At 45.9% G+C, this 23,811-nt stretch overlaps 1 protein-coding gene across 1 annotated transcript; it reads left to right on the top strand.

Moving 5' to 3' along the window:
- The first annotated feature begins 2,080 nt into the window (after positions 1-2,080).
- LOC139929556 (adhesion G protein-coupled receptor B1-like) lies at positions 2,081-22,866 on the top strand. The gene is made up of 31 exons (XM_071922492.2): positions 2,081-2,783; positions 4,079-4,228; positions 4,322-4,420; positions 4,693-4,857; positions 5,489-5,653; positions 7,391-7,555; positions 7,717-7,881; positions 7,991-8,092; positions 8,432-8,538; positions 8,702-8,896; positions 9,097-9,165; positions 10,530-10,638; positions 11,187-11,330; positions 11,573-11,642; positions 11,960-12,062; positions 12,494-12,537; positions 15,231-15,357; positions 18,866-18,969; positions 19,086-19,188; positions 19,345-19,495; positions 19,634-19,703; positions 19,819-19,885; positions 20,023-20,108; positions 20,325-20,496; positions 20,624-20,714; positions 20,831-20,875; positions 21,113-21,735; positions 21,855-21,890; positions 22,009-22,113; positions 22,378-22,428; positions 22,669-22,866. Exons 1-31 carry the CDS (start codon positions 2,081-2,083, stop codon positions 22,864-22,866), a joined length of 4,584 nt encoding a protein of 1,527 aa, XP_071778593.1.
- Positions 22,867-23,811: the final 945 nt, after the last annotated feature.

Below are 23,811 nucleotides of genomic sequence, written 5' to 3'. Positions count from 1 at the left end.
ATGCAAAGCCCATCACATCTGTGATGAGAAGGGCTACTTCAGAACTGTGCACGGCAGCATAAACGAGAGCATGTGGCTGATGATAATTTTGCCCTTCTTTACTGTTTTTTTACACTGATCTGCAAAAAATAAGCCCCATCTCCATAACAACCAACTGCCTGCCTTTCAGGCTGCCTGCTTTGCAGAAATGTTGTTGACGACAGCAAATGGACAAGGAAAAGAAAAAACAGCTAAATATATGGAGAAAAAACATATGGAGGCAAGGCGTAGAAAAGGAGCAAAGCAGAGTGAGGCATTTTTTATGACAGCCGGACCTTTTTCCTTTCACTGTGTGCTTAATCAGATGCCCATTCATGGAGCTTCCGGTTGTTGGGAGGCGGGAGAGAGACATCCACCTACACAAAGCAGAGGTCTTTGCTCTGTTGCTCACAGAGAGGAGAGAGGGAGAGAGGGATGGGAAAGAGATGTGAGGAACGTAATTATGAGTTGTCTGCCTGAAAAGTGCAGGTGCTTTTCAAAGTGAATGTCGCTATAGGCAGAAATTCACACCCATTCATGCCCATATTCTGCTGCAATGTCTCTGCACTGCTCTTTTATGATTAGCCACATTGTCGCATACAGCAATTACATGCAGTAATTGCAAAGCCTTACAGAATACCATAATCCTCCTTCATGCAGATATACAGCCTCTGAATCCCAATCATGCCTCATGTATATCATTTTGCAGTGGACGATCACATTGGTTTACTCTTCTGACGTTAGTCATTAGCAAAAGAAAGACAGGACAGCCTGGAACACGTGAGAAAGAGTATGCGTGTGAAAGATGTTGCTGAGCAACAGTGTTTCCTCCTGTCTTCTTGGCTCCAAGGAGCGGCTCCAGTCACCTCAGTTCGTCCAGTCAAGCACAACGACCTTGATACTGATCCTGTGTGCTTTTTCTCCCGGGCCAGGCAGGGTTAGTCATACAGGTCAGGTCACTGTCTCCACAGGATAAAGTATAATCTATATAGAGCATGTTGAATTGAGTTATATGGAAGCAAACTAAGTGGAGAAAAATTAGGAATACTTTATGAGAATGCATGCTCATTCGAATGCATTCACTTCCTCCCCTTGCAGAGTAGCATCAATTGTTTTTTGAGTGCCTTTTAGCAAGTCACTCAAGTTTAGAAGTGGTGGAACTAATGTGCATGCATCTGCCTTAACATGCATGCATTTGCATTAATAGTTGCAGGACAGTCAGTTGTCATCCATTTGTTTGATACATCTGTACTTTATGCATTGGTATGTAACTGAGGAAATTTTGCCCAAGCAATCAGTGGAATGCCAAGGCAGGATAGCTAATTATGCTTTTGCCACGGTCACTAACCATCAATCTTGTTTACTGCTCAATACGAGGAACGCATTGTATAAAAAATGGAACTGATAAGCGTCTGTGGTTGCCAATGGCAATGCTTCTATGGACGTCAGTCTGACGCACTTGGATCGCGGCAGTTCAGTGTGTGGGAGGAAAGAGCAAGAGCTTGGAGATACCAGCCTGCTGTGAAGGACTGTAATTGCAGTACCAGAGCAATTATGTCCCAAAGTCTGGGCATTTTAGATCACTGAATCTGCACTGAAACACACTGTTCAACAGATCAGAGACAAATCCCTGCAGTGAGGGGGAGCTGTATAGAAAGCAGATGATCAGGGGAATATTGTGTGTCGTGTCCAATTACCATCTAGAGAGAAAACTCACATTTACTTGGAGAATGCTATTATCCTGCATACTGTGCACACTGTGATATCTGGTGTTCTGTTCTGATTATTGAGATGTTGCAACACACTGACTAATGGATATTTTTTTTCTCCTTTTGATTTCCCTGTTTCCCTGCAGCACCATCTTTGATACAGACATGACAGACTGTCTGATTCACTAAAGCCCATAAACCCTATCTAGTTCTTCAGAAGGATCACAGCGATCAGTCAAAACATCTGAAGCAACTGAAGTAACATCGCAACAAAGAAGACAGAGAGAGAAAAAAAGCAGGTTAAACCAGCAATCACCAAAGCAAGAAGATCCTCCTCTATCTAAGCCGACCCAATGGCGTGGTCAGCACTTTCCGGCCCCTGTGTGGCCCTCGTCCTGCTCTTCTTTGGTTTGACCTACTGTACTCCGTCCGGCCCGGCCTCTGCCACCTGCGCCACCCTGGAACAGAGCCGCTTCTTCGGTGTGTTCTCCTCCGCTGTCGCCCTGCCCTCCACGCCGTGCTCCTGGACCCTGCAGAACCCCGACCCACGACGCTACAACGTCTACATGAAAATCACCAAGCCCACCGACTCCTGCGTGCCCCGCCAGATCAAGACCTTCCAGTTTGACTCCTTCATCGAGACTTCTCGCACCTACCTGGGTATGGAGAGCTTCGACGAGGTGGTCCGGCTGTGTGACGCTTCAACCACCGTCACCTACCTGGAGTCCAGCAAGCAGTTCCTGCAGATCCGCAAGGTGGCAACGAGACACAGCCTGGAGATGGTGGAGGGAGAGAGCGATGTCAGCGAGTTCAAGGCCGAGTTTCTGGTTGTGGGGAAGAGGAACCCAAGCATGCCTGCCTGCCAGATGCTGTGCCAGTGGCTGGAGAAGTGCCTGTCCAGTAGCACCCATGACAACCCCTGCGGTATCATGAACACCCCCTGCCAGTGCTGGGAGACCCCACAGAGGAAGCCAGGCAGCTGCTACAGAGGCGGAGTCTACGTTGAGAAATGCCTCCCAGTCCCCAGAGACAACGGACGTGATGCTGAGATCATGAGTAAGTTGGACACGTGTGCACAGCTGCACTGAGTTTGGGTTTTGCTTTGTTTTTTTCACAGAGAAAACATTTTTAAGAATATGCATTGTGTAAGTAAGACCATGAGGTTTATCAAAACATCTCACCTCTAAAGAAACAAACAAAAACTGTGTGATCCCCCACACCAGACTAGATTGTTGTGTTGTTGCTGATGGGGGGTGTTGTTCTCCAGGACTCCACAGCTCCGTGGGCCGTCTCCAGCCCCGCTATTTTCCATTAGCCCCTGTTTGTGTCTGAGGGGCTGTCGAGGGTAATGATCCATGCCTGTAGAGCCGTGACACAGGCAGAGGATGTGCCCTCTGCTGCCCCAAAGTAATGAGAAGTAAATCAAAGGTGTTAGGGAAATACGCCGGTGCTCCTTCAAGCCTAAGTGGCAAGACTACCTGGACCGCACACAGCACTAGCTCTCCATTTTGTCCAAGGCAGGCATGTTAGGTTTGCAAAACCTTTGAGGGTGGGGGGCTGCTGGGCAAAGAGTGGGGGTTTTGGTGAGGGATAGAGAGTGTGTGTGTGGTAGGTGGGGGGCAGAAAAGAGCACAAAGCCCTCATAGTCAGCTGGCAGCGGAAATCGAAGCGCAGCACTTGTGGTAGCCATGGCAACACACCAGCCAGCCTTACACACTCTGCCGCCGTTCACACCGAGTGGTTGAAAGCAAACAATCACCATTTCAAATGGAACATCTATCGACTTGAGTGCTTGGGTCTGCTCACAAAGAGTTGTCCTTGTCCACATTCTCCAGTAATCACCCTGCGCATTGCACAAATATTACTCACTTCCTGTTCTTACATGCAAAGTTTACTGAGGCACATTAGTTTGAATAGTGCTTTTGTATTCTCTTGCTGACAGGCAGGCGTTTCAATTATGTGCAGACATCAAGGTGCAAAGTGTGAGCTCCACTACAATACTGCCACAATGCCACTTTTCCACTGTCAGTGTCATTAGAGTATACAGTAGATGTAAACATGTCATCCTCAGCATTGGGAAGTTTACTTACTAGTTGCAGATTCCTGAACACCTGTTTAAGATTATGATTAATATCCTAATCAATTGGATTACACCCACTCAGTAGCACAACTCTGCTGTACTTGCATTTACTTTTGGATTACCTCTGAAAACTACAAAACATTAAGTTATTGCTTATTGTTTTCAGCAACAATAGATTACCTTTACCAGTGTGCAACCTGATTACTGTAATCTCAAGCGATTTGTAATTTCCTAACCTTCATTTCGTTCCTCTCCCCATCTCTTCCTGCAGAGGGCTGGAGCGGGTGGGGCCGCTGGTCAGAATGCAGCCAAGAGTGCGGTGGCGGAGTCCAGGTGCGCAGCCGAGCTTGTCAGCCAGAGGATGGTGTCTGCAAGGGCATAGTTGAAGAAGGACAGGCCTGCAACCCTCAGCCCTGCATTGGTGAGTCCACCTGTCAATCATTTAGTTTGCAGCACTTGTCCGCAGGTGAGCCAGGTTCGATTCAATAATCATACATTCATCACATTCTCACAGGCAAAGTGCGCACCAGGAGCCAAGCCCTGCGGTCCATCATTGGCTTGAAGAGAGACAACGTTGAAGATCCTAACCACGGAGTTGTTGCAACCCAAACAGGTGAGATGAGACTGGTTCAGAAAGTTTTGTAAGTTTTAAAAAATTACAGACTCTGCAGGTGAGATTTAAAAAAAACAACATTATAGGAACATCTCACCTCAAAACAAACAAAAGCAAAACTGAATTGAATCGCAGAAACTAAATGTGACAAAACTAGGAGGAAGTAGGAGCACAGTATGACAAAGTTCGATCTGAACTTCTAATCAACTACACAGAGGTTTAGATTTAGCTTTCCAGATGTGTGCTGACCCAGTATTCCATGCTGTTTGCAGTGGACGCCGTTACAGATGAGTGGTCACCCTGGAGTGTGTGTTCAGTCACCTGTGGGGAGGGCTGGCAGAGCCGCACCCGCTTCTGTGTCACTTCCTCCTACACCACCCAGTGCACTGGACCCCTCCGTGAGAACCGGCCCTGCAACAACACCGCTGTCTGCCCCGGTTAGTGCCTGGCTCCCGGTTCCTAGTGTGTGTGTGGGTGTGTGCGTGTGTGTGTGTGTGTGTGTGTGTGTGTGTGTGTGTGTGTGTGTGTGTGTGTGTGAAAGAGGGAGAGAGAGAGAGAGAGAGAGAGAGAGAGAGGAGAGTTTGATATACACTGAGTGTGCAAAACTCTTTTCATGAAGTGCACTGATGAGGTGAATCCAGGTAAAAGTCATTATCCCTCATTAATTTCAATCATTAAATCTTTACCGATCACAAAGGAGATGTACTTAAAGTTAGACTTTTAAGCTTTGAGACAATTGAGATGTGGATTGTGCAAAAAGAGGCTGCAACTCAGTATCAGGAAGATGTCCCTAATATTTTGTACATTCAGAGTAGCTGTGTCTGAGAGATAGTATGGAGCACTACTCCACCTAGTGGAGAGTGCAAATACACCCGTTCTGCACAGCCTATGAATTTTAAATATTGATTCTGAACCTCCATAGAAAACAGAGAAAGTACTAGACAATTACAATAGCAGTTTCATTTTCAAACAAACAAAGCATAACTATTTCATAAAAATATCACCGAAAAAAACCCTCAAACTTAACATATAAACACTATAGAGTCTAACTTTCTTATCTTTGCACAGTTGATGGTGCTTGGGATGAGTGGGCGCCCTGGAGCCTGTGCTCCTCCACCTGCGGCCGTGGTTATCGTGACCGGTCCCGCACGTGCAAGCAGCCCCAGCATGGAGGAGAGCCTTGCCGCGGCCCCGCCAAGCAAACCAAGTTCTGCAACATCGCCGTCTGCCCAGGTGAGTCAGAGAGCTCAAAGGGATTTCGCTTTTTTTGATGTTTTTTCTCTGATGTTTTAGATTTTTTTCCAGTGTTGAAAATAACACTATGATATGATATGATATGATATGATATGATGCAAAATACATACACATACACTAGGTCACATTATTTCCCATTAGAAATCAAAATTGCCATTTGTCACGCAGTACTGATCATTGTTTCTGTGGGCTTATCCATTAGTCTAATAAACCACACTTACAAAGCCATGAAAATTGACTCTGGCTATGATACTTGACCCCCACTCTTCCTACTAACTGATTCATACACCTGAGTGCTAGTTACACAGCTTAATGGCATCACCACCAGCACAAACAGCAGCAGCAGTGGCAGGCTGACATTACATCTGACGCACCTACAGAACAAATGCCTCAGGCGTTAGTCAATGGCTTTATAATAACTGGTGGTGACTCACACTCTCCTCATGGTCACTCAATATATTAAACCCGTAGGTCTTTTCTACTCCGCCACCTACTCAGGCTCTGAGAGGAGTCAACTTGTTTTCGACTCACAACTACAGTTTGAACGTTGCACATTTTCCACCAATTGCCAGGTTAAGGAATTATCATTATCATTTGTGTGCTTCAATAACTGATTTCTTTGAAAATTCTTGATCCATCCAATTATATTGCCTGCCTTGTTGCAATTCCGTACTAAGACCAGCAGATGGCTCCGTGCACCACAACAGAATTACTATAAAAGTCTGTAGCTGGGGATGGGCTGTTATGGGCAAAGTCATTACCAAGAGATGATTACACATTTCATCTTAAATTGAAGGGCTTTGAAAATTGATTCATCCTTAATAGTCCATTTAACATGATAGAAATATTTATTTTAACCAATTTTGACTTTTTTTAACACTTTGCACTTTACACCATCAATTTTCCCATCTTTCAGGGCAACATTTGATAGAAATTATGATTGATTTCTTCTTTTTTGGGCTAAGTACTTTGATCTTTTCAAGACTGTTATCCCCCAAAATTAAAACTGTAAATATGAGCACTATTAAGTATTTTTGGTTGTTTTTTCTAACTACTTTTCTATGTATTCCCTCTTATCAATGTTTCTCCGCCCTTTATTAAATACAGATAAAATAGTGTTTGATATACTATTAAGAGTAACATTGAATCATGCCCCTTGTCCGTTCCCATTATGACAAAAAAACTGGGGCCTGGGTGAGTGAAGAAGTTCACTGGTCAGTCATATGGGCTGAAAGGCTCCTAATGAGGGGAACTGTGGGTGCAATGGAAAACAGTTTCCTCCAGAGGCTCCCAATTAACCCCACCCTAGTGTTTGTTTTGAGAAATATTAGAAAAACACACTCATTATCTTCCATCCAAGGTCGCTCATTAGTGCACAAGGCCAAGACTGCGTTGGCCTGCACTGCTCTTCACAGAGTGATCCCCTCAGCCAAACACACTGCACTCAACAGCTCTCTTAATCCACACAGCGACAGTGATTTGATTTTAGTTTTGAGGACAGCGGACCTTCAAGGTTGAGAGGCACCTGTGGTGGTGCTTGAAGGACAATCCACTGAGCATTAACTTTCTGTTTCACTTAAACTCAGTCAAAGTAGGTCATGTGAAATGTTAATAGCATCAGTGAGTATGCCGTGATGGCTGTGGCCTGAGGGTCTGTCTTGTCCTTGTGCTGCTCACTCACTCCCTGCGTATCTGCATCTCTCTGCTTCCCTCTAGTGGATGGATCCTGGAATGAATGGGCTGCCTGGAGCGCATGCTCTGCCTCTTGCTCCAACGGTACCATGCAGAGAACACGGGAGTGCAACGGGCCGTCCTACGGGGGCTCCGAGTGCCATGGCAGCTGGAAGGAGACGGCCAACTGCTTCCTGAAAGAGTGCCCCGGTAAATAAACACTGTCCCAGTTTCAACATCCACTCCAATTAGAGTAACTTCCACCCAAAATGTAAAAAAAAATGCAGGTGAAAGGTCAATTAATAGTGATGTAACTCTATCAGACATATCAGAAGTCAGAGTTCACAGTGTGTATTATTCTCTGTCTTTAGTTGACGGACGCTGGCAGTCATGGAGCTTTTGGGGCAGCTGCAGTAAGACTTGTGGTGGGGGAATCCAGCAGAGACACAGAGTCTGCGAAGGGCCTTTCTTTGGTGGAGAACCTTGTCCTGGAGAGAAGGGAGAGCAGAGGCACTGCAATGAGAGGAGATGCCCAGGTCAGTGACTCCAACATGTAGCAACACTGTAATACAATCCAGTATGCAAGACAATTTGCTCTCATATTGCTTGATACAACATGATAATATGATGTTTGTAACCGTTCAGAGCCCCATGAGATCTGTCCTGAGGAAAACACTGGAGATGTTGTGTGGAAGAGAACTCCTGCTGGGGACATGGCTGCAGTCGGCTGCCCTGCTGATGCTACAGGTAACGTGACAATAATGACAAAGGACCATACAAGTCTGTTTCAAACTGTTTTCAAACAACCAACACACTTACAACTGTGCATTCAATTGTGAATGTGACATATCACTTGAAAGCACACAACCTCTACTGGCCTCAGTGATGAATGTGCACAACACTGCAACTTAGTGTTTAGATAATGACATTTGAAAATCATCTGAAAGCCTGAAGTGGATGTAAATGGTTCTTCATCTGAAAGCCTCATGCACTTTATCCATTTTGTTTGATTACATTTGCTTGGACATATTTAATTGTTTATCATCCCCCATCATGCTAACCACAAGTACTTTCTCTTATAACCAGGTCTGATCCTGCGCCGGTGCACCCTCGACGCTGTAGGTCTCGCCTTCTGGGAGAACCCAACTCACATCAAGTGTGTCTCCAAGAACTATGAGACTATTCAGATGCTGGTAAGTCAGTTACCCCTAGCCTGGAAAATCATTATCACAAGCACCCTAATTAAAATGGTAAATGCCTCATCTGTTGTGTTCTCATATCGCTAATTTCCCAGTAGTGTACTCAAGCCAGAGAATGTCAAGGATTTAGATTAACCTCTCGGCTCTCCTCCTGTAGACTCAGGACTACGTCTCCAAGGCACAGAGGGGTCAGGGGCTGGACGGAGTCTCCGAGGTGATTTCACGCCTGAGATTCTCTTCAGATGAGGGGGCAAAGTACAGTGGAGACCTCTTGGCCATCGTCGAAATCCTGAAGAACACCACTGAGCTGTACAGGGGAACCAGCCTGAGACTCAGCAATGCAGATGTAGAGGTAAGCTGAAATGTTATCTTATCTTATCTACAACTGAAAAGAAAGGTTGTAGTGTTTCTTTGGTGATGTCTTCTACACTTACATGTTGAGAACTAAGTTTATGGAGTAGATTTCATAGAATCTCATGCTTCTCTGACCAAAAATAGATTTAATTAGGCTGCATTTGGTATCCTCTCACACCTCCATTTAATGATCTGCAGAACTACGTACAGACCATCAGCAACTTACTGAAGGAGGAACATCGTGACAAATGGGAGGAGGCACAGCTGGTAAGTGATAAGAGGGTGTATGCATGAGCGATCCAGTGTGAATATGAGTGGGGGAGAAAATAAGTCTGTTATGCTAGCGTTCCTGTGATGGGATGAGTGTGTGTGGGACAAATTAGGGAGAATGTTTTCTGGGTGTGTTTGGCAAGTTGGTGTGAACAGTGAAAATGAGGGTGAAAGAGCTGCAGTGACTGGTGCTCTTCTCTTCCACTGATTAACACTCCCAAATGCCCTTTTACTCACCCGACCATCGGATTAGACAGACTGCAATGGGAATATGACACTAACGGCTAAAACGGGCTAAGATGAGACATTAATGAGAGAAAGAAACACAACAGATGTCATGTCCAGAGCCCATCTAATTATCTAGCACTACCTCAAAAGGCTGCAGAGACTTCCATCAACCAAATCATGTCAACTCCTGATGCACGTAAGATATTCTTACAACAGATAATAAACGTGTAATGTTTTTTACATTATTCCAAAACTTCTGATGTGTCTATCATGGCAATATGACCACCTGTTGACATCATTTTTCAGTATTTTTAATGACATTTGTCCACTGTCAGTATCTCTAATATACTAAGTGAGGAAGAAAAACGTTCCTAGTTGTCAAGCATCCTATGCAGACTTAAAGAAAAGATGTGCACAGAGAGGTGAAGAATACAAAAGGCCCTCGATCCGGAGAGTAAACACGCATTGGGAGCACTAATTGAAACTGTACGGTGAATTACCAAGGCCAGTGTGACGAGAGGCGGCGAGCACTTCAATGCAAAAGAGAGAAAGAGGGCGGGAGAAAGAGGGCGGGAGAAAGAGGGCGATAGAATCACGGCGCCCACTCTCCAATCTGTGCGTCTCTATGCCGGCCTACATACCGATGGCAGTTGTAAGGAGACGCAGACAGCGCATCACATACATGCACACACCTTGCGCCCACATTGCTGCAGTTCTGCGTCAGAGACACGCAAGCCAGCCAGCCCTCCCTCCCTTCCACTGAATGAGAGGGAGAGGACAAAAAAAACAGAGTATGAATCAACAGCCTGCCCATTTATGGCCCTAAGGAAGTTCCGAGGTTGCATAGCAGCCAGTAGTGCTTTTTTTATATATATATTTCAGTGCTGAGCGCTCTGAAGGAATAAGAACTAGTAGCTGCACTGATATAACAGTGAGAGATGCAGATATACAGTATATGCATTGGTTCTTCTCTCAATACATGGTAGTCTTGCCTAAATGCTTAATAAAACCTATTGTGGAAAATGTACATAATGTGACCAGCCTCTGGATTAATTTGCCCCCTTTCCCATTTTCCCCCTCTCTTCTCTTTCTGACTCTACCTCCATCCCTCTTCCTATCTGCTTTCCATCCAGATGGGTGCCAACATCAAGGAGTTCCTGCGCCTTGTTGAGGACTTTGTGAACATGATTGGGATGCAAATGAGTGGCTTTCAGGACATTTATGAAGTCACGGAGAATTTAGGTGAGCCCTAATTTCCTCTGCCAGCTGCTCTCTGCTTATGTCTAGTCAGGATGATTTGTCCTTTCTCCAGCCAGAGAGTGCATCAATCTCAATCATGCCTATGAATGGGAGTCCATATAAGCAGCAAAATGCATCAATTATCACTTTGACACAGTGGCAAGTTCATCGGCTATACCATACATGGGGCCATCGTCAAGATATTACTCAGCGAGGGCAGCTGATCATAAGTATATTTAGCATGACACACATATGGCTTTTGCATAAACTAATCAAGCTGTTACATACTGCAAAAGAAAACTCACACTCTGAATGACTCTGTCTTGTGTGAGGCAGTTTTTCTCACTCTTGGTTAAGGTGACATTCTCACAGGATTCAGTAGCAAATAACTCCTCCGGTCAGACACACATGACGCATGTCGCCAAAATGTCCCTGGCACCGCTTGATACAGTTCATTCAGACAATTCTTCAGCCAACAGAGCCAGGGACTTAGAGATCACCGGTGCTGCTTGCTAACGAGGCCCCCGTCTCTCTATCTCTGTCCTTCCTAGTGCTGAGCATCCATAAGCGCCCCACTACCATGAGCTCCAACTTCACCTTCCCTGTGAAGGGCTGGAGGGGAATGCTGGACTGGGTCCGGACCTCTGAGGAGAAGATCACAGTGTCCCGTGACGCTCTGTCCATCGATCAGTCTGGTGAGACCCCTCGCACTCACTCCACACCTTTTTTTGTTATCTGTCCTGTCGTCAGATCTGAAATTCAGGTAGAAATGCCTAAGTGCCAAATGTGTTCTCTGCTGCTTCTTCATGGAACTCACTGCAAAATGATTTAAAGCTGAAAGAGCTGTCAGACATGATCGTTTAAATGAGGATATGGAGATAAACCGTTTTGCAGTCTTATGAATTTGAGTCTAATGAGGCGTGTTTGTTCTTTTCAGAAGGCACCACTGCTTTTGTGACTGGCATCGTCCTCTACAGGAACCTTGCTTCCATTCTCTCCTTCCAGAGGTAAATACCACTGCTCCACCTTTACAAGATTTAAATTCTGTAATTGCACTTTGGCGCCCCCTGTTGAAAGACAGTGTCACTACTACTGAATTTGTTTTTGTATAGTGATTTTTTCACTCTTGACATTTGTCAAGGACTGACAGCATGTGACAGCTACATATCTGTTTTACATGATTTTGAAGCTGTAAAAGCTGTAAATAACAACTAATTTCCATGTTAGTAGGCCTGAATTGATTGGCATGAATTGATTCAAACCATGTTTTTTTCTGCCTCATTTTGACCACACTGACTGTTTTCTCTCCTCTCTCTCTCTGCAGTAACACCACACTGCTCAACTCCAAGGTGGTGACAGTGATCGTCAAGCCCACTCCAACTCTTGTGTCATCTCCTGTTGAGATCGAGTTCCCCCACCTCCACAACGTAAGTTTTCAGTAGTTACCCATCTAATGTCGCCTTACAAAAAACACCCACCCCCCTCTGGGTGTTTGCTCACCACGGTACACAGAGTTTGACATTTTGTTGACATTTGCAGTGACACTATGACTTTTACTTTTAGTTGTGTCAGTTGAAAACCGAAAACATCACAGCAGAACCAAACAGTGAATGGATAATTATGAATAATCATGTGCAGTTAGGAGTTTGTGTGACTGATTAGAAGCTGTTTTTAGTTTAGAGCATGTATGACGGGGGACCGCGGCGAAAATGTGGGCAGGTGGCTGGCAGCAAGCTGTTGCATCTCACACGTCGATAGTACACTGTTCCAACTGTGCACTGGTCACACGTCAAACCTACACATTTCCCTTTCTTCAAGAGATTCCTCACTCCGCCTTCTCTGTCTGCCTCTCTTACAGGGCACCATCAACGAGACCTGCCTCTCCTGGGACGAGAGCGAAACGTAAGTGGTGACTGAGGTTGTTTTCTCCTTAAATGTGTGTACACCCATCAATCATCATCAATTTCTGTCCTGGGTGGCCTCGTCGGCTCATCCGGTGATAGCGTTTGTTGTTGTTTATCTCTTTGCCCGCCGCCGAGGTCCTTTCAGTCACGCATCTGTCACTGCATATGAGCATTCAGGCCCCGCAGCCCTACACTCACCAGACACAGAGCAATAATGTTGCATCTATTTTTTTATGTCAATCATTTCCGACAAGGAGGACAGAGCAACACCGCGGCACGTTGACCCATCTCTCCCAGCCAGAAGCACCAGGCTTGCTCATCTGTCTGACATACTTACCGCATGACAGATGGACTTAAGACACGACAACCTCAATGATCCTCAGAACAGCAGCAGCTCCTCCAGCTGAGTGACACTCCACTCTGATCTAACAGTCTTACAGATCGCTTTAGATGAACCACATCCAGAGCGGAGAAAAACACACACACACACAGACACACACAGGCGACACTTCGAACCTCATTACATACATCAGTGAGTAAATTCATTGGAGCGTCCCTGCAGGTCAGACCGTAGAGTATCAATCTAGAGACAATGGCTGCTCGCCTCCCGCTCACGTTCATATGTCATTGCCGAGGTTAATGGCTATGGGCTATGGGAGTTCTTAAAGATGCTTAGATGCATTTGAATGAATTATGAAAAGGCGCTGCTAGTGGCCTGGCCCGGATCAATCAGCCCCGAGCCCACTTTGCCCTCCTGAAGCATACGCAGGTGGATCATTTGCATTTAGATAGATTTGTACACTTGTGGAGTACAGATAAGCAGTGAAAATGCATTCAGCACTCACACACCTTCCCACGTACACTACTACAACATCCGTAACCACAACACACCACCAGAGCAAAGCAAAGCAAGAGTGAGAATGACTTGAAGGAGAAAGAAGTAGGAGAAGAAGAGAAAGAGGAGAAGATGTAATTAAGTCATATACTTTCAAGAGGGAGGGTGACGTGCCTCTAGTCAAATTAGATTCATTTTGGACAGCGGATGTGATTAATGGAAGGATAGAGACAGTGGAAATGGCAGAGGGAGGACGCCCAGGCTGATGGCACTGTTTGGGTCAGTGTTTATTTCCAAAGCTGCATAAGTTTGGTTTAGAGAGCAGGCTCAATAGAGGAAGCACTCCATTTATTACCCCCTCCATCACATCCTCTACCAATAAACTTTAACCAATATACAGATGTATACAAATAAGAGGTTCTGCAGCTTTTCATGACATGAAAGCACAAGATCAGAGAGAGACAAAGCGTGCACACATGCATGTCCAAATGTACAAGCTGCCTTTTTTGAGCCCTCAGCATCTCTTACCCCCCCTGGGAACGAGCAGGACCTACATTCCATCACACTTCACCACACAACATTTAACCCATCTGCATGATGTGAAAAGTCAAACAAGGCAATGAAATACACATTAAACGGTGCAGCCGAGCGTTGTAAGATGCCGTTCCCCCATTAGCTGCCATGATATTTCCGCCCTGCGCGTGTGACACTCTGCACCAGGCTCATGTTAGGCTGGAGCTGCTGGCTATGAAGGCGTTTTGTTTCCACCAGTCGGTCGGTCGCAGCCCCGGGACGCTGCTCCACGCCTCACCTCCTCTGTGCTATTCTACCTGCTGGCATCTGCTGCTGCTGTTTACACACAATAGCAGATCCTGAGTGATTTACCTAACGTGTCAGAACAAGTATAGATTCAAAAATTTGAAATAGTCGATTCATCTCATCAAGACAATAGCTTCAAACGTGGATGCATGACTTGAACGATGACCTAATCCATATTGTTTGTTTGTTTGTTTGTTTGTTTTTTGAGTGTACAAAATATATATTGTTTTGGTTAGACCTTAGAAAGATCTGATCATTCACATCTTTCAAAGGTCTCCCTCATATTTTTTGTCAAAATGTACGCAACTTTTGTCTGGTCAGGCCTTGGCACAGACTCCAAGTATAAAAGAATAATACTGAATGTCTCTGGTGAGGTCAAGTCAAGATGTATTTATTTTTTGTTATGTAAAGTGTAGATGTATAATGTTACTGTACCAGTCATGGATAAATAATCATTGTTCATATTCTCCTCATATTCCCATCCAAACCACCTTCTGTTACGAAAGAGGGAACACATTGTCCTTTGTCCCCTCTTGCACACTGGAGCAAGTGTTGCCAACCGTCTCATGTCTAGTGCTCCTGAGGAAAGATTGCCAATTGCGAGAAATGATGAAGATTACGCTAATAATGAATTTCATGATAGCCTATCAGCATTAATCATGGCACAGATGGCTATTAATCTCATAAATGCCATAGCCATCATCAAGGCTTGTCTTTCCTGAGCTGCATGCCACTGAGCACCTCAGGTTATATGAAACAATGTTTGTTTTACTGACTGAATCATAGAGCCAATTATATCAGAATTTGAATATTATATCCAATCTAAGCATTCCTCTGCATTGGGCTATTTACTATTTCAACCTGATGGGTGTATGACTCTCTATACTATATGAGGGTTTTTTTTTTCATATCCAGGCTATATAAAATGAAAATGTGTTTTCCCTTAAGAGAGCTTCACATGAGAGATTTCAAAGCACATCTCATAGCAGTAGCAGTGTGTCCTAACCCGTCGCTGCCTCTCTGTCTTGCCTGTGCAGTTCCTCCCTGCTCGGCTCTTGGTCTGCTCGGAGCTGCAGAGCGGTCCCCGTTGATTCATTCAGAACCAAATGCGTGTGTGACAGCCTCTCCACCTTCGCCATTTTAGCGCGGATAAACCTCGACTCGGTAAGTGTTCTGCCTCTTCACCGTGTTTTTTGTTTTTTTTCCCCTCTCCCCTATATCTTAATGTTCGTTCGGTGTGTGTGTGTGTGAAAAAATGTGAACGTAGTCGTTGTTTTCGAGCGATTCGCTGTAAGCGCTGCATGCCCGTCTTTTGTCTCTGTGCAGGTGCCATTGAGCAAAGAATTACAGCCTGGTATTTTATTGAGGCGGATAACTGAGCAACATGTTGAGATGCAGAAATGGCATATAGGTTTCAGAATAACGAAAAAAAAAAATGTGAATAGCGTATTCCCTTGTCGATTTTGCATGGGCTTAAGTTGGCATTCGTTTGCGATCAAATGAATAATTGGCTAAAACAAAAGATTATTATAGCAGCAGAAGGAGATAGCCCATGTCAATTATTTGCTTATGTGAAAAGTGAGCAAATATTCATTTTAAAATATTCATTTAATCACAACATTTCCGATTCACTAGCCTGTTTTCTGGGTTTGAAATGCATTTTTGGAATATGCATGATCTTGCAACAGCGCAGGGTTTTGCATACAGAGTTTGAGCAGGAGAACTTGGTAGTGCGCACTGGATGCTTTTGATTACTGAATTCGGACATTACGCATAGCTGTATATTTCTTGCGCAAAGACAATGTGTAATTTCCCCCCGTAGATTGTGCGCCTCCGAAGCAGCTCGCTCTCTAGTTGCCCTGGTAACGGCTTCTGCAGCGCAAACTCGGTCTGTGTGATTTTTGGTAACTGAGATGCTGAGGAGAAAACACACACAGCCCCTCCCTCCTCTGAACACCCCCTCCCTCTCCCCCCCAGGGTGAGAGAAAATGGTGTGCCCGTTTCTGCTGTGCAACAGAGTTTGCTGCTGCACACAAAATAACAACCACAATCAACAGATGTCTGCCTATATCAATTCGGGGAAATGCATATATTCCCCTTGCTGTGTGTTTTAATTGTGCATTCAATTGCTTTCCTCTAACCGTATTGGCAATGGATACACACACACACACACACAGGTATGCAAAACAGGTTGTGAAATTCACTGTCAGTCAGTGAATTCGGGCTGCATAATTTTTCTGCACTGGATGCTGCCAAACCCATCCAGTCTGGGCTTTTTCTGTCCCCAACCTGTTGTTTACACCCTAGATTTAATTTGTCTGGCTGTTGCCAATCTGAACAGCGCCTCCTATATTTGGTATAAGCTGCACATACTCCCTCCTTTCAACCTCCCGCGACAGTAAAAAGGCAGCTGCGCCAATCATTCTGTCTGCCAATATCTCTGAATTCCCGATTACCTCCCTCTTCCTCCTCCCACCTCTTTGGCCACAGTGGCGAGTCTCACTCTGAAAATGCCAGAGAGGCTGACCAATGAGAGACAGACGTCTGGTCATGCATTGATGGTTCCTCCTCTCCCCCCACCCGCCTCTCCATCCATCCTTTGATGTGTGTGCTGTGGACATTTTCAATAACGTCCGCCTGCGAGCTGTGTGAGGAACACCAGCGAGGAGCGAGACAGAGAGAGGAGGAGTGAAGAGATGGGAAAAACACCCAGATACTGCAGTGTTTTAACTCTCATTCGACATGGTCTGATTTCTGGACTCCTGCATGATCATGTGTGTTGGACGCATGACGGCCCGGTGGGAGCAGCCCACCTAGTTAAGTCCAGCGCATGCCCTTGACCAATAGACCCCAATTAGTGTTGTGTGCTCTGGGTAATCAATTTTAAACACAAATGAAAATGTTCACTGGTAAAGGGTTCCTCTGTGGGATTTTTTCCTCTCCTCATTTTTTGCTTCCCCTGCCTGATTCAGATTTGTGGAAAATGAGAACAGGGGATTCGGTCAAGGACAGGCAGAAGACATGCCTCATATTTAGGTCACACTGGCTGTCTGGATTTCACTCAGTGGCCCATGGTGCAAGCATCAACCCAGATAGAGATTGGGAAGAGAGAGGGGACAGAACATACTGTATTGCCTCAGTTATTTTTTTCCCCCAGATTCAGTAAAGGTAGAAGCAGCTCACTGCTCTGCTATCTGCCATCTGTTTTGGGGGGCTTCTGATGTAGTTGGATAGATTTCGAAACAAATTTGCCACACTAAATTAGTCTTTGGCTGCCGTAGGCCGGACTTCACCAGCTGTGCTTTGATATCAGCAAGGTCTATGTGGAGCACAGATGGAGATAGAGAGAGAGGAACTGTATTCTTCTACCGTTTTGGCCTCAGAGACACAATCAACAATGCCAAACGGATTTGATGGCATGCGTTGAGTACGCTAGCAATATAACAATTTATGGCCTTTATAAATCAGATGAAGGCCAAAGCAGTTTCTATTTCTCTCCCCTCTATCTGTGCCAATTTGACACCTACAGATTTATTACATTTGAGGACATTTTCTCCCTCACCTTTAGCAAGCCACTTAGCCCTTTCTCGCCTTTTTTTTCTTTCTCAACACATTACAAGCTCTTATCAAAAAATGTAATCACACCATTTGTCAATGAGGGCTTCGTCATTTGCAGCCCCGACCTCTTATGATTTCATCCGGCCCGCATGCTCTGCAGTGATGGAGATTAATCAGAGGTGTTAGATTAACTCAAATCCTCACGAAAGCCCCTAGAGTAGGTGTGAGACAGACAAAGGCTACGCAGGCAGTGAGCCTACCCAATTAGCTTTCGGGAGCGTGTAGGTGTGCCAGCCAGGCAGCGAGGGCTTTGTTTGCGGCATTGCCCCGTTGCCCCTCCAGGTGAAGCAACAGCAGGGAAGACGGGGCAGAAACATCCCCTCCTCTGCGGCTGCCACCGGGGGTTCGCTGCCCCGGCTGTCTGAGACATGGGACGGTCACCGCCGCTGGCAGTGTCAGGCGCTAAGCTGCTGTCAGAGATCAGCAGGGCAGGGGGTGGCAGATTAATGCACAGGTGATAATGGTCCACCTGTCCACTCCTGCAGGGATGGGCGAGGAGCTGCATATTCACACACACACACACACACACAGCAAGAAAGTGCAAAAATACAGCTACAGATTTAAAAGGGGAGGGGGGAAAAGAGAAGCTCAAAATGGCTGTCGATAATTAGAAGGTTGCTGTAGCAGCTCAAACTAATGACTGAATGCAGCAACCCCACATGGGAATTAAACCCCCCCACCCCCACCCCCCACCTAGTGGAGGGAGATATATGTGCTGTATCCTCCTCGCCTCATTTGCTGACTCAAAAGCTCAATGGAGAAGCGCAGTGACCTCGGCCATGTGTTTAGTTGGCTGCTCCATCTTTCTGACATGTTCACCTTGGGGTCACCTTGCCTCAGCCGTGGCCTAATTGTGCCATTCAACTGTTTGCCTACAGGGAGCTGTCTGCTATTGCAGATAGCACACACCCAGAAGCCTCGCTAGTGTGTGTGTGTGTGTGCGCCTAGACTGGTTTTCTCTCTGCCTTTTTTTGCACGAATGTGTGTGTGTGTATTAGTAAGCAGGGTACAGCTCTCTCTAAGAGGCATGTATGGTCTTGTCTCCTCTCTGCAGATCATGGACAAGGCACTGCTCCCGTCCGTGACTCTCATCGTTGGCTGTGGGGTCTCCTCTCTCACCCTGCTGCTCCTCATCATCATCTACGTCTCCGTCTGGAAGTAAGTGCCCCCTACGAGCAAAGTCCGGCCATGTCAGCATCTAACTTTGTACGCCGTACGCTCTTCTCTCTCCTCCGCTCACTCACGCTTTTCTTCTCCCTTTTCCAAAACTCCAGGTACATTCGCTCCGAGCGCTCCGTTATCCTCATCAACTTCTGCCTCTCCATTATATGCTCCAATGCCCTCATTCTCGTCGGACAGACTCAGGCTCGCAACAAGGTAAGGCGCAGCTCCAGCCAATCGTAACCCCTCTTTCAAAGCTCTCTGAAGCTCACTGCTTTGGGGACTTTGAAAGTAGCAGCACCACTGACACACTTTCTCCTCTCTGTTTTTTTCCCCCTCTCTATATCTCTCCCTCCTTCTGGGTTCCCTCAGGTGGTGTGCACTCTCGTAGCCGCTTTCCTGCACTTCTTTTTCCTCTCCTCTTTCTGCTGGGTGCTGACAGAAGCTTGGCAGTCCTACATGGCTGTCACAGGTCGTCTGCGCAACCGCATCATCCGCAAGCGCTTCTTGTGCTTAGGCTGGGGTAGGAGCACCTGCCTTTGTTTTCACAGCTCTCTTTTAATTCTGTCTCTGCTGTATCGCTTTTCCTCAATTTGCTTCTCTCGTCTTATCAGAGTCTGACTCTTTGTGTTTTCCCCCCTTCTTATTTCCTATCTTGCAGGGCTTCCTGCACTGGTGGTGGCTGTTTCTGTGGGTTTCACCAAGGCTAAGGGATATGGCACCGTTAACTAGTAAGTTCACTCTCAGCCGGCCTCCTGCAGCGCCTTCTCTTTTCTCTCCATGTTTTTTTGAAACACTCTTCCCTTATGCCCAAGTATTAATATTTTTCCTCCCTCTCTTTTCTAGCTGCTGGCTGTCTCTTGAGGGTGGGCTCCTTTACTCCTTTGTTGGCCCTGCCGCAGCTGTTGTTCTGGTTCGTATTCCTTTACATCCTGATCCATCACAATACATAGCTTCATATTATAAAAAATAGTGCACTTTGAGGTAGTCTGTATTGAAATGCATTACCCATCATGGCATTGTCTCATCCATGGTCTTTCTTGCTAATAGGTGAATATGGTCATTGGTATTCTGGTCTTCAACAAGCTGGTGTCCAAGGACGGCATCACCGACGTGAAGCTGAAGGAGAGAGCCGGGTAGGTCTTATTGATCTACTCCGTACACCAGAGTACGGAGCTTATCGCCCTCATCAGTGCCATTACTGGTATATTGATGATGCGCTTTGATATCTAGCCTAACCATCAGACAACAGGAGAGAATAATGCTTTGTCAGTGAATAATAGGGAAACGGTAGTGCGGTGCAGTGCGAACCTTTTTTTAATCCAGGCTGCTGTTGTATTCCCGTCCCGCAGGGCGTCACTGTGGAGCTCCTGCGTGGTTCTGCCTCTCTTGGCGCTCACCTGGATGTCCGCTGTCCTGGCCATCACCGACCGCCGCTCTGCCCTCTTCCAGATCCTCTTCGCCGTCTTCGACTCTCTGGAGGGTTTCATCATCGTCATGGTCCACTGCATCCTGCGCAGAGAGGTAGGGGAAAAACTGAAAATTAAGACAAAGTGGAGGCAGTCAAGTGGTTTTGGTTGTTTGTTTATGAGGTTAAGATTATATGAGGTGCAGTTTGAATGTAACTGACAGTTGTCCCTCTCTCCATTAGGTTCAAGAGGCTGTAAAGTGCAGAGTAGTCGACCGTAAGGATGACGGCAACGGAGATTCTGGCAGTTCCCTTCAGAATGGCCACACCCAGCTTATGGTAAGTTTCCTGGCTTATTGCCTTTTTAATGTCTTGAGTGCCTCTTGTATTTTATCCCCAAATGAATATGTGCATGCATTAAGCACTGATAGAACTTTTTTCTCTCCTTTTATCAACAGTCTGATTTCGAAAAGGATGGTGATTCCAGCAGACAAGGTGAGCCCCCTTTTACATCTCCTTTTACCACTTCCCCTTAACCATTTTTCCATTTAGAATCCAATTTCTGTGAGACATGCACTTAAACCATCTGATCACGTATGAGAGAGAGCATGTTTACTGAACCAACCTTTCAGACAAAGTGCTTCAGAAGATGACATGACCCTGTATGAGTTTTAACTCTCTCTTGCATGAGGAAGAGACTTAACATGCTGTCTGGCCTCTTTGTCTTAAAAGGCATGAAGAGTTCCTCTGAGGAGAAGATGCCCCCTCCTCAGCTGCCCCTCCCCATGGGCTCCAACTTCCACACCCTGCCATCCAACCCCAACAAGAGCCACATGCAGGCCGTCCCAGAGTATTCCAGCCACACCCTCACCCTGAAGAGAGAGAAGAGTCGGCTGGCGGGAGGCGTCGACCCGTCCTGCGGGAAGCCCGTGTACGTCTGCGACGGAGAGCTCTTCAAGCAGCTGGACGCCGATCTCGCTCGCAGTCAGGTTGAGGGCAGCCTCCCCGACGGCAGCGGCTACGTCCTCATGCCCAACACCACCTCCACCCTGAGGTCCAAGCCCAAAGACGACGCAGCCAAATACAACATCAGCGTGGAGCAGCTGCCCCAGAGCAGGTTGATGCACCTCAGCGGGCCCTTCGCCGAGCCGCAGGCCGCCTTCGCCATCAAGTCGCTCCCCGCTGACCAGGTCAGCGTGTCGTATTCGGAGAGAGACTCGCCCGTCCAGAACATCCACAACATGTCCAGCGAGTCTCACATCACCCACAGCAGCCTGGAGAACACCTTCGAGTCCATGAACTCCATGATGTCCAAAAGTGAGACGATCTCCACGCTGTCAATGAGCTCCTTGGAGGTAAGGCAGTGGTTTCAGGATCTGATGGTGTACCTCTTGCACAATAACATTTTCACACATTGTTTCTAATACATATTTGAGACTAAACTGATTTTCTTTGTCTTCCCCTCTCTTTACAGAGACAGAAGTCCCGTTATGCTGAGTTAGATTTTGAGGTAAATATTGTTTGGATTGTGTCTAGGGATTACAAATGATATATGATATGTATCCAATGTATAATAACGAGTGTACATTTTTATAATAGATTGTTCTTTATTGCTTTGTCTCCTGTAGAAGATTATGCACACAAAGAAGCGCCACCAGAACATGTTCCAGGACCTAAACAGGAAGTTACATCATGCCGACAAAGACAGAGAGTCCCCTGCTTCTGACAGCAAGGTAACATAACATGCTAATGTCCTCAACATCCATTCCCATGAAATCATTAATTTACGATGAATGAAGGACAAACGATAAAAAGAGAAAAATAAGAGAGGCAATTCTAAGTGAAATAATTTGAGCAGAAGTTCTTAGTCTTAATTTGAATAAGACTATTGTTGGTGGTGTAATAATGACCTTAAAAACAACCACTGTTTTTTCTATGGCTGTCATTGCCTTGAGGCCATTTGAATAAGGATGTATTTCCTTCCTTCCTTCTTACAGTCTGTGAGATGGAGTGTGTCTTCAGGAGGAAGTGACAAAACGAACCACAGCGTGAGTGTTTATATACAACCTCACAGTCTCAAATTTGTACAAACAAGACACACCATCCAATAATTACACTTGCCTCAAGATGGAATAACTCACCCAAATGACAACATGACTATCACTATCATTTATATCAAGTCACCTCTGAAGCAACGCAGCCCCATTTTTGTATCAATTAAATCAGGAGCACCTTAGGGTTGATTAATGACATCAATACTCAAGCGCTGCCTCTTTGTCCCCCAACAGGACAAGCAGCAGCCCCCTATGGAGAGGCCGTGGGAGGGAGTCCGGGGATTACCACAGTCGCCCCCTGCATGGGTGCGCAAAGACCTGGAGCCCCTGGCCGCCTCGCCCCTGGAGCTGCACTCGGTGGAGTGGGAGAAGGCCGGCACCACCATCCCTCTGGTGGGGCAGGACATCATCGACCTGCAGACAGAGGTCTGAGGGGGAGGAGGGGGGCTAGCGAGCCACCTGATTTCACCTCAGTCACCTTTTTGGTTTGGAAAGAAAGCAGGGATCCTGTATGGATAGAGTAGAGGAAACCAAGGAAGTGAGGAAGTAGGTCCCAGAATCCATGTCTTCAAACCCTCAGCCAGAGAAGGAGGAAGGGAGAGAGAGATGGAGGAGTCAAGGTGATAGTGTTGTGCTGTTTGATGTAGCTTCTCAGAGTGGACTTTAAAAACGTCACTTGTTAAGAGTGCTGTTGAGGTCAAAGGGTTAGTTGAGCGATGAGTGGTTTCCATGGACCAGGACTGGCTGTGGTTCCATTGATCCTTCACTGGGAGTCTCCCTGTACCCTTCTGCCTGGGTTCAGAAGATGTGGTCGACATGTCTGTGCTTCTTTTATCCTTCAACTCACTTTGGAGAAGAAAAAAAAAAAAACCGGTGCGTCCTCCCCTCGTCTCGGGAGGACCGATCGGAAACTCTTGGCTGCTCCTGCTTTCAGCCAATTTACCTTCCAAAAAAAAAGGACAAGGCACGAGAGCATAAGGGACCAGCTTCATGCTTGGAGTCTGACTCTGCACTTTGGTAGATGGGCACACTCACTTTGTTTTTGTGTTGTGGCTTATTGTTTATTTGTTTATTTGTTTCTACTGCTTCACACCTGGAACTGCTTCTAAAGAGCTTCACATTAGACTCTTCCATGAGACTCTCTGTACTGAGAATACAACGTCTATACTGGAGACCAGGCTTGATCATGCTGATAGAGCTGAACATTGTACTTCTTACTGTTGTTATCACCATTATTATTCCAATGATTATTGTTAACATTATGATTATATTTATTTTTACCTGATTATTTATGTTTCTAGAACAGATTTTTATTATTCCCCTCATGACTGTCAGACATTAATTTAAGATTTCTTGTACTGTGATCAACAACATTAG

Source organism: Centroberyx gerrardi, chromosome 19 (assembly GCF_048128805.1).
Source record: "Centroberyx gerrardi isolate f3 chromosome 19, fCenGer3.hap1.cur.20231027, whole genome shotgun sequence".
NCBI lineage: Eukaryota > Metazoa > Chordata > Actinopteri > Beryciformes > Berycidae > Centroberyx > Centroberyx gerrardi.
This window is presented reverse-complemented; position numbering and strand designations above follow the sequence as displayed.